The 12,347-nt window shown below is 31.8% G+C and overlaps 1 protein-coding gene across 1 annotated transcript; it reads left to right on the forward strand.

Moving 5' to 3' along the window:
• The first annotated feature begins 7,255 nt into the window (after positions 1-7,255).
• LOC130825040 (transmembrane 9 superfamily member 3) lies at positions 7,256-12,347 on the forward strand. The gene is made up of 7 exons (XM_057690069.1): positions 7,256-7,684; positions 8,579-8,619; positions 8,697-9,282; positions 9,371-9,508; positions 9,611-9,767; positions 9,920-10,404; positions 11,741-12,347. The coding sequence occupies exons 1-7, from the start codon at positions 7,530-7,532 to the stop codon at positions 11,958-11,960; spliced, it is 1,782 nt and encodes a 593-aa protein (XP_057546052.1). The 5' UTR covers positions 7,256-7,529; the 3' UTR covers positions 11,961-12,347.

A 12,347-nucleotide genomic window follows, 5' to 3' on the forward strand; every position in this document is an offset into this window, starting at 1 on the left:
TTCTTTTAATTAACTGTAGTACTCTGTAGGTGACCTGAACATCAGGTCATTCCCTGATGTGGTTGCCACTTGTGTTGCCAAGTGTGCTACCACGTCGACAACCATGTGTACATTCACTTTAGCAAGTGATCTAATATGCAAGTTATCAAAGTGTAAAAGCATGTTTGATGAAAACTAAGATCAAAGTTCATCCTAACGAAATATTTAAAATTCATGCAAATAAACTATGTTTTACTACAATTCAACCACTTACATGTAACCTTTCCCATTTAAAGGGGATCTAGTTATGACTTGTGTCAATGGATGTATAGTTTGGATACCAACTAGTTTTTATTCATGGATATCATAATTGACTTGTACCAACTCCCAAATTCTTAATGCTCGTCATTAAATGGATGCATTTCAGTATTGGAAGAGGAACCTTAAATAAGGTATATTCTCCTACAATATGACTGATGATGATGTACCCCCTTTTCTTTACACTATCCTCTCATTATATTATCACATTTTTTTTCTAATGTTAATTAATTTCACATTCACATAATTCATGAATTACATATTCTTAGAAGAAATGGTCTTTTTGAGAGACCATTTTTAATTGGGGTAGCTCATTATATATTTTTTAAAATACTGTAAGTACGCATTAAAAATAACGTAAGTAGACATTTAAGATATTGAAAGAGGCATTAATAATACGGCAACTAAGCATAAAGGATAATGTAAATAGGCATTAATCTTTAATAGGCTAGACTTAATATATGTCTCTCAAAAAGACAGTCTCTCAAAAAAAATAATTATTCAAACATTATATACACTGAAAGTAAGGATATAATCACATAAATGTAAGAAGGTAAGTGGAAATTGATCTTCCTAGTAAGAATCAAATCTCTATTAATACAAAGGTAGAATCAAAATATGATTCACAATTCATAATATAACTTGCTCCTTTAACCCTTTGAATTAGCCACATAATGCAAATCACTATATGGGTATGCATTGGGATATTATGGACTATTATTTGGTTTCAGTAGGTTGGCATTTGAGTTGAATAAAGTGAACCAATAGCTTAGTCGACTTAGTCTTCTAAGAGAGTTTGCCAACATATTAAGTCGAGTCAGTTTTTCCGACTAACCACCAAAAAGCCAACTCAAATTTGAAGTATATATGGATGTGTGTTTTGTCGTGCTATATATATTATTTCGATTGTTTGTACGAGTATTGAGGTATGTATTACTCAATTACACTTTAGTTTAATATGATAGATAATCCCTTATATTCTGTCACAATTGTAAGCAAGAACTCTCATCCTTTCTTCTCCAACTCTTTAACAACCATTGCAGTTTTTTTGCATTGAAGCTTTAAGAAAGCTCTAATTCATATCAATAATAACAATTTAGGCTTGGGAGGACGTAGTCCACACATGGGGAACCTCATTAAACCTTATGTCTTGTTTGATTGCTTTTGATTTCATTTATACTCTTTTCGTCCATAAGAGATTACTACATCAATAATTGACACAAATATCAATAAATTAGTAGAGATCATTAAATTAAGTGGCTAAAATTAATGAAATTGAGATAAAATGAGAGATATGTATATAAGAATTAAAGAAACATGTGAAAAACACCAAATAAAATAGAAATGCTGTAAAATTAAAGGGACAAACTAAAATAAAAAGTGTGACAATCTCTTGTAAACATAAAGAGTGATAGCCTAAATTCACATTTTAGGGTTACTGAAATATTGTTTTCTTCCCCAATTTAATTTGAAAATCTAATTATTGGTTTTTGGCGAATAATCAAGGGTTCTAACTAGTTTAGGACATTTAAACATCAATTTTTAAATATTGTGTAACAAATTTAAAACAACAAATGAAGTATATAAAGTATAAATTTGATCCAATTTTACACACTTCATTATAAAAATGGTTGGAAGTACTTCATTAAAAAAGAAAATTATATTAGGAGTCTTTGTTTGATACCAAAAATTAGTTAGAAAACCTCAGATCCCATAGGAAGGTGGGTGGCGTTGACAACCCATCTTACGTTTCCAAATCTTCGATCTCCGGCCTAGTAGTGCGTGTGAACCTGAACCCCACGCTTTTTTATTTTATACTTCTACTACTACTAGCCACTAGGAGTATTTATATCTAATAAATATTAGTACTAAGTTCATAATTTATAACAATCTACCACCTATGACAATATAAACTCTCTATTTTAAGATCCTCTTACTTAATCATCAACTATCACAAAAATAACTAATTAGTGTTTTATATTATTATTATTATTATTATTATTATTATTATTAGATAGTGTCTGTGCGATGTATGCGATGCACGACTTTATTAAATTTTTCGACATATTTATATCATTTAAGAAATTAGATTTTAAGAAATAAATTTTATATTATAGTTATATCTCATTTCACTCTGAATAGTTGTATACATTATATATTGTTTGATTTGTATCATACTTTGCATTGTGCGTGCCAATAATTTTGAAAATTTAGTTCATGACAAATAAATCACAACAAAAGACAAAAAAATTAATTATGTATTTAATATAACTATATTTATACTTCCATTTGTTTATTTTGAATAAAATGGCAAATAATTTGTACATAAAATATATAATACAAAATTATGAGTATTTTTAATAAAAAAAATAACATATCAATTTATGCTAACAAAAACAAGTATTACATTAATTTATATTAAGTATTACAAGTTTTGATAACACACTTCAAAATCAAATTTAACATAAATATTTATGCAAAATTATTTAATAGAAGTTTAACGAAAAAAAATAATTTGTTTATCATAACAAAAATATGAGTGACTTGCATAAAGATAGCCACAACCTAAATCATATTAGAATTAAATATTGCTTTTAAGTAACCAATAGTATAAATAAAAAATTCCTAATAAAAGTATATCATCTTTTAACCATCTCAAAATATCTAGTATACTAAAATAATAATCATTTAATTAATAAAATTGATAAGATCTCATAAATAATTGATATATATATATATATATATATATATATATATATATATATATATATATATATATATATATATATATATATATATATATATATATACATATATATATATATATATACATATATATATATATATATACATATATATATATATATATACATATATATATATATATACATATATATATATATATATACATATATATATATATATACATATATATATATATATATATATATATATATATATATATATATATATATATATAGTTTTCTAATATATTAAATAATGTAACCTAAAAAGTATAAGTTAATCAATATGGATAATCTTATAGTTAGGGCTGTACAGAGTTTGGTCTAAATCGCAAACCAAGTCGGACCAAACCGTAATTTTAATATTTGGTCTGGTCTAAGGTCTGGTCTGTTTTTTTTTCAAAAAAAAATTACGGTTTATGGTCTGGTCTTGGTTTTTTATTTTTCAGACTAGACCAGACCGCAAACCGTACTAAGACCAAAAATCATTATTTTTTTTAAAAAAATATGTTGCTACCTAGATATTTCGAGATGTGGTTATTTTATATAATAATATATACTTGAATAAAGTTAATGCAATCAACTAATTACAACTTATTATATTTGGTCAGTGTAAGTACGAAATATTTGTACAAATACATATATAAATTTGGCCAAAAATAAAAGAAATAAAAAACCGTAGACTAGACCAGACCAGACCGTTGTAGAGCGGGTTGGTCTGGTTCGGTTAAGATATTTAAACGGTCTGAAAATTTTTCATACCGGAATTGTCTGATTTTAGTGTCAGACCAAACCAGACGGGACCGTGTGCACCTCTACTTATAGTCATAGTTTTAAAGTAATAAAGTCAAAGATATAAATATTAGTTTTAATAACAATGACATCATCAATGAGTTTTTGAAAAAAACTTTTTGTTAAGATTGTAACACCTAAGCAATACTAAATAGTAATAATGTCTGCATGTTTTGTTTTAATAATAGTTATAGATAGATAGACTATAATTATTAACTCCCATACGTAGTGGGCCTTTAGGGCAGAGTACTTTGTTATTCCTATTAAAAATATTAACTAATTCTTAAATGAGACGGTCTTACGATGAGACCATCTCTATTGGGCTGGCCCAATATATACATTTTGTTTTAAAGTGATCACTTATAACGTTAAAGTGATCACTTATAATTTTAAAATAATCATTTTTTATAGTTCAGAGTGATTACTTATAACCTTAAAACAATCACTTATGATCTTAACGTAATCAATTAAAGATATGAGCTAATATATGGGCCCGTCTCATGATGAGACAGTATCATACAAGACGAGCTGAAATATTAATTATATATATTATATGACCAATTAATTCTAGATCATAAGATTTTGCTACATTTACCCTTTGTCACATTTATTAATTTTTTTGGAAGTAAATAAGAAAAATTGATCAAATATAAATAATATCAAAAAACAATCTTGAAGTTTGACTTTTAGAATTTAGGAAAAATTACCTAGAATAATCTAATCTTTTTATAATTTTCTTATAATAATCCTAACTATTGATTGACCATGAATAATTCCAACTTTGATCAAAGGGTATTTTCCTAGAGTAAACTAGGATAACCCTATGACCTGCTATAGTACGTTATTCACCAAAAAGTAAATAAAAAATTAATGTAAAATTAGAGAAAATTTTCTGAAAATTTACATCAAAAATTCTGAATAATAAAAATTAGAAAATTTTTTTCAACATGTTTTAAACATTTTTTTCAACATTTTATTTAATTTATCTTTTTTTAAAAATATTAAAACTTGTTATAGCAACTCATTAATTTACCGGGTTTACTTTAGGAAAATACCTCCAAAGTTGTGATTATTCATAAATAATCAATATATAGGTAGGATTATTGTAGGAAAATCATGAAAATATTGAATTATTCAAGGTAATTTTCCTAAAATTTATAGTTGTGAAATTTTTTTACGAGTTATAATCACTATAAATCAAAAGGCATAAGCATATATTATAGACAAGTTGTTTAGATTTCGATGGTTTTGACGGAGATGACTTGTTTGACTTGAATTTTATCTTTAACTTCGTCCAAGTGACCTTTGAATTTTATATTTTAGATTTTTTTTATTTATAATATTCATATATACTTATTTATTCTTATATTAATATTTTTAATGTTTTAAAATTAAATTTTGAATTACTTAATTTTTTAAAAAGTCGGCACAATGGGTGAAAATAGCATTTCGGCAAAAAGTGTGAAAACGAGTTTAAATATCTTCTCATTTTTTATGTAGGGAAAATTCGCGTTGAGTACTCATTTTAAATGGATTTTCAAACTAAATGGTCCATAGGACTGATCGTGACATTCATTTTTCTAAAAAATACTTTTAGTACCAGCAAAAATAATGTTAAATATCTAATTGGTTTGCATGTAAAAAATAATTAATGTTGTTTTTACCCTTTGTTAGGGATGGTCATGGGGCGGGTTTGGAGCGGGTCTTGCCAGACCCAGACTCTTTTATTTTTTATAGATCTAGATCCAGATCCGGAACCTAAGGGTCCAAAATTTTTAGACCCAAACCCTCCGGATCTGATGGGTCTAGGTTCCTTAATGGGTCTTAAACAAAGTCTCTTTGATTTATCAAAATTGAACCTTTTGCAAGTCTTTTTGTATTTTTGTAAGCAATTTATTATCGTATTACAAACACTTGTACGAGTCCATGAAATTCAAATACAAAATAATTACTAAAAAGTTAAAACACTTGTCTAAATGCATAATTAAAAACCAAACACTTGTCTAAATGCATAAGTAAAAACACTTGTCTGAGGGGCGGGTCTAGGGCTTGGGTTTCGAGGTCGGGTCTGCGTCTGCACCTTGGGACCCGGACCCATCAGAGGTCTCAAAAATTAAGACCCAGACCCTTAAAAAAGGGGCGGGTTCGGAGCGAGTCCAATAAGGTCCTGGACCCATGCCCATCCCTACCCTTTGTAATGATTTTTTGAAAAATAATTAAAAATAATATTTTATATTTTAAAATAAAATCAATATTAAAATAAATAATTGAGTATATGGGGTGTTTGGCAATTTCAGCTTATTTTGACACAATTTGAGAGTTGAATAGTCAAACCAATCCATGCTAATGTTTGGTAAATTAGTAGGTTGAAACAACTTATTGCTGTGAATAAATTGTTTTTGAACAACATGCTCATAGCAGCGAGTTTAAAAAATCAGCTAATCAAACCAGCTACTCTTTCTGCTCTCTTTTGTTTGTCCACTTTAATTTTTCCACGCATTTTAAAGTAAATTTTGAGTCTCTGTATATCTAAGTACGCATCAAAAACATTGTAAAATTATATATTAAAAATTTTACATCAAGACAAATCTATCAAAATCCCACATGAATATATTTTATCGTCAATATATACTTCAAAAATCAAATTTAAATTTCACTCTTCTAAAGCGAAAAAACTGAAACTGGACAAACAAAAGGGAACTGAGGGAGCAATAAAATCAGCTGGTTAAATCAGCCATTGTAATCAACAATCAACTATCAGACGTCTCGCACAAAGTCAGGGTCCAAAAGAAAGATAGGAGACATATCATACTCGTACCCTCTCGAGGGAAAGGGCGGGAGAAAAGCGCGCATAAATAAAACCGCGGATAGCGAGAGTCCTTCAACATGAGATGAATAGCACCAAGATAATGCAGGAGAACTTACATGCAAAACATAAAATAAACTGGACTAAAATAGAGTTGTTAGAAGAAAAGAAATATAATAAATAAGCAAAATTGCATAGCACAAAAAGAGGTTATTGAAAGGCGACTATCAAAAGTTTGGCATACGAATTTGACGCCTCCAACAACTTCTATCGCTCGTCAAGTCCTTAGAGAGGTAAAGCGCATCCAAGTCGATTTTTAATTGCTCCTCCCATGTTCACTTTAGACTATTTTTATAATTGATCACTTTAAAATTGTAAGTGATTACTTTAATAAATTAAATATGTATAACACAACTCAATAGAGATAATCTCATCATAAAATTGAATCATTTAAGAAGCATTGTTATATGAAACGGTCTCACTAAGAAACACGTATAAATTATCGCCTCACCGAAAAACAGTCTCTTAAAGATAGCTGGTATTTAATAATTTGTGATTTTCTTATTATATTTACTTCGCTTTGTCGCTTGCACTCAAATATAAAGGGAAAAAAATAAATAAAGCGTCGGTGGGTGTTAGAGAACACTCACAATTAAACACTGTACTACTTAAGCAGAAATCCTATCACTTTCTTTCCTATTTTATAATTCTTCCCCAATTTTATCTCTTACGTTTCCCCCTTCTTCAGATTCAAAACCCTTATTTCTCCTTTTTCTTCTTCAATTCGATCCAATTTCAATTCATCTTTTCTCTCTCTCTTTCGACTCTTTACTCCAATCGTAATTGCTCTTCAATTTGAGAGAGAATTCAGAGAGATTGTTAGAACGAAAATGGAGAAATCGAAGGTCACGTTAATGGTGACCGTTTTAATTCTAATGTTTTCTGGTGTGATTCAAGTGAGATCCGACGCTTCTGATCACCGGTTTAAAGCTGGTGAAGCAGTTCCACTTTACGCTAATAAAGTTGGCCCTTTTCATAACCCTAGGTTCGTCATTTCTCATTCTTTTCTTGCCTGTTGTTTTGATCCATCCATTTTTTGCAGTTTTCTTTGTGTTAGTATAACGTTATTGTACATTACGCGAAAAGCAAGATGATGAATCTTGATGGATTTGTGTTTTATTTTGATAGAGGATCGGACCTTTATGACTTGGTTTTACTAATGATAGCGATAGTAGCGAATTTTCGTACCTTAATTAATTCTGATTTCACTGTGTTTGATGTGGGTTCTGATCTGTGATCAATGGAATCTGATTTGTACGGAAGAGAGATCTTTGGGTTTTGGTGATCTTGTTGCCTTTGTCATTTTATAAATAGAGGAAGAAAGTTCTTTTTCCTTATACTGATGCTAATGCTGGTTCTCTTTAAATTCGTAAAGATAAAAATTGTTGTCTTTACGTGTGACTTCCGTTTTGGTATATAGTTTCTCCGTTTTTGCTCTAACTGGAGTTAAGGCTAAAGCTGCGAGTTGTATTTTTTAGGTAGAGGGCTAGTTTTACTTTCTTTGTACAAAAATTGCTATTCTTATTCATCCAACAAGTCAACACCCTGTAGTTGAGTGAATTAATGAAGAATGAAGATTCTTGTTTTAGAGATTTAATTGTAGGCTCCACTTCATCACATAAGCACGTGTCTACTTACAGAAAGGAGGAATCAAGGTTTCTAGCTTTCTATGTTCATTAATATCAGTCTTGAGCATCAATGAAGAAAATAATATTTATGTAATTGTATTATCAAGGTTCATAGGTAAACCTAAGCGAATTACTGTCTCCTATTAAATCATAACAAATTTCGTTTATTAGTCGAATGTTTGGAAATGATTAATGATTCATGCTCATCGCCTTGCTAATTGAGTCTTAACATTTGTGGTTTTTCTTTTCAGTGAGACATACCGGTATTTTGATCTTCCATTCTGTGCCCCAGGTACCAAATTGTAGAATTTGTCTGTTGTCCATCTTAGTTTAGGACACCTTTTAATATAAGCTTCTCCTGGACTGCAGATCATGTGAAGGAGAAGAAGGAAGCACTTGGTGAAGTCCTGAATGGAGATCGTTTAGTGAGTGCTCCATACAAACTTGATTTTCTAGTAGATAAGGATTCTGAAGTTATTTGCAAGAAGAAAATGTCAAAGGAAGAAGTAGCAAAGTTCAGGGATGCAGTATCAAAGGATTACTACTTCCAGATGTATTATGATGATCTACCTATATGGGGTTTCCTTGGTAAGGCTGACAAGGAAGGCAAAATGGACCCCAGTGAGCACAAATATTATCTGTACAAGCATATTCATTTTGACATCTTTTACAACAAGGATCGCGTTATTGAAATCAATGTTCGAACTGATCCCAACTCCTTGGTGGACATCACTGAGGATAAAGATGTCGATGTAGAATTTATGTACTCAGTGAAGTGGAAGGAGACAAACACCCCTTTCGAGAAGAGGATGGATAAATATTCACAATCATCTTCCCTTCCTCACCATCTAGAGATCCACTGGTTCTCCATCATCAACTCATGTGTTACTGTACTACTCCTGACTGGATTTCTTGCCACCATTCTCATGCGTGTTCTCAAGAATGATTTTGTCAAGTAAGTTGAAATGTTTCTCGGACCCTGTCTTATTTCAATTCCATACTGTATCTAATTTGGACTTCTGGTTACATTTTTCTGGAAATAGGTATGCACATGATGAGGAAACAGCTGAAGATCAGGAAGAAACTGGATGGAAATATATTCATGGAGATGTATTTAGGTTTCCAAAGTATAAATCTCTGCTTGCAGCTTCTCTGGGATCTGGCACTCAGTTGTTTACCCTGTAGGCTCCCTTGAGTTTTTTCTTCTACATATGGTTCTTTGTTTTATTGTAATTGACATAGATTTCATTTCGCTCTTACACTTATCTCTTCTTTTTGGGCAGCACTATTTTCATATTTTTACTTGCTTTAGTGGGAGTGTTTTACCCGTATAATCGTGGAGCTCTGTTCACTGCTCTCGTTGTCATATATGCTCTCACATCTGGTATTGCTGGATACACTGCCACCTCCTTTTATTGTCAGCTGGAAGGAACAAACTGGGTACGTGAGTTTTTATTTTCAATTTTATTTTTGAAAAGAACCCCTGAAAATAAAAAAGGTGAAAAAATACTTAATGATTTTAAAAGACACATACAAAGAAAATTGATGGCTAACCATGTATTTGCTCATCTATTAATGTTTCTTTCTCGCAGGTAAGGAACCTCTTGTTAACAGGTTGCCTGTTCTGTGGGCCTCTGTTTCTGACCTTCTGTTTCCTGAACACAGTAGCAATTGCATATACTGCTACTGCAGCTCTTCCTTTCGGTACCATTGTGGTCATTCTTCTTATCTGGACACTTGTGACTTCACCATTGCTTGTTTTGGGTGGAATTGCTGGTAAGAATAGCAAGACTGAGTTCCAAGCTCCTTGCCGTACGACAAAGTACCCCAGAGAAATTCCACCACTACCATGGTACAGGGGAACTCTTCCTCAGATGGCAATGGCTGGATTTTTGCCCTTCAGTGCTATATACATAGAGCTCTACTACATCTTTGCCAGTGTCTGGGGCCACAGGATTTACACTATATACAGCATCTTGTTCATTGTATTCATTATTTTGATCATAGTTACTGCTTTCATCACTGTGGCATTGACATACTTCCAACTTGCTGCTGAAGATCACGAGTGGTGGTGGAGGTATGCTCTAAGCTTTTGGTTTCTGCTTTTACCAATGAGTCCATGACATTTCTTTCCAGCTTTTAAAGTTCCATTGTTATGGTAGTAGGGGGGGGGGGGGGGGGGGTGGATAATATTTGCTTAATGCAACAATTTGTTTTTTTGTTTGACTTAGATTTGATTGATAAACTGAGTGCAATAGAGTTGGGAAATGTAGTCTCCGTTTTTGCTCTGTATTTTGTCAATTTCTTGCGTGTCCTTTGTCCTCGTATCTTGGCAATTCCTTGTGATTTTTGTGGCCTTTATATTTTAAGTAGTCTTTTTCTTCTTATGGTCGGGGGGGGGGGGGTGGATAATATTTGCTTAATGCAACAATTTGTTTTTTTGTTTGACTTAGATTTGATTGATAAACTGAGTGCAATAGAGTTGGGAAATGTAGTCTCCGTTTTTGCTCTGTATTTTGTCAATTTCTTGCGTGTCCTTTGTCCTCGTATCTTGGCAATTCCTTGTGATTTTTGTGGCCTTTATATTTTAAGTAGTCTTTTTCTTCTTATGGTCCTCATTGTCCAGACCAGATATGCATTTCTGTTTTCACGTGTCTCTTTAAATCGATTTTTTCATTTAATCTATTAATCTAATCTAGTTTAGCGTGTGGTTTAATGTTACTTCAATTCTTTTAGCATACTCCATTCATCACTCTCATTTAGCATCTTTTTTATTTTGGATTGTCACTCTCATTTTGCATCATTTCTTTACTTTTTTAATCTGTATTTTTCTTATAAACAACTCACTTGCTCTTTGCCAATTGCTACTATTCTAAAGGGACATAGAAGTATAATGTACTTGCTAATGCGTGTTGACATTATGCTTTTTATATGGAATGCTTACTTGGGTACCTCGTAATCCATCGTACCTTGCTGTTTGGGTAGGGGGATGAGTGGAGGAGGTGAACTATTTTATATTTCTTTAAAAACCTGTCTCTCTATGGTTTGTGGAAGATGGTTGCGAGGTCTTTAGTCTGTTCTTGTTCCATAATATAGACTATTCTTTGTGTTTGTACCGGTGAAGGAGAGCCTGAAGAGTTTATGTCTTGCCACTTGCCTGCAAGGCCCTGCACTATGTTTTCTGTTTGTCTTTTGTATTAAAGGGGTCTGGTTGTTACACATGCAAATGGGCAGTATCATGCATATTTGCCTAACCATTGCACAATTTGAAAATAACCTTGAGAAGGATCATCTCCTTTTACCGAAGAACTTCAATGGACATATTATGTACTTGTTCATCTTAAACATCTCTTTCTTGTGACCCTTCCCGTGCAATATTAGCTTGTGTTCTAACTTGATACTTCTTATGACAGGTCCTTCCTCTGTGGTGGTTCAACGGGTCTTTTTATCTATGGATATTGCTTGTACTACTACTATGCACGCTCTGATATGACTGGTTTCATGCAAACATCATTTTTCTTCGGCTACATGGCTTGCATTTGCTATGGCTTCTTCCTCATGCTTGGAACTGTTGGTTTCCGTGCTTCACTTCTTTTCGTCCGCCATATTTATCGCTCTATCAAGTGTGAGTAGGTAAAACAGTGTCATTCAGGTCAGTGCCTAAAGTTCTGGTGTTGTCGCCGATGCCTAATCTTGTTAGAGGGAAGAAAGTTGGTATTTTTATGAACTTGCTCCGCACTTCTGCCGTTGCTATACCACACACAATATCTAATTGCGCAGCTCTGTTCCTTGAAAGCGTTACCCAAGAGAAGTCCCAATTCAGGAAGTTTATGTCATGTAATCGAATATCAATATTGTATTAATTTTAGAGAATTTTTTACATTTAATTGCAGCAATATCTGAATTTTTCCTTCACTTGGTCTTCTCGTTATTATACCCTCGAGTCTTTATATGCTTAATTGTGTTAGTTTAGGCGAACAATGAACATTAATAGAAGATTGAAGATATCTGCTTTCGTTA

This window comes from Amaranthus tricolor, chromosome 1, assembly GCF_026212465.1.
Source record: "Amaranthus tricolor cultivar Red isolate AtriRed21 chromosome 1, ASM2621246v1, whole genome shotgun sequence".
Lineage (NCBI taxonomy): Eukaryota > Viridiplantae > Streptophyta > Magnoliopsida > Caryophyllales > Amaranthaceae > Amaranthus > Amaranthus tricolor.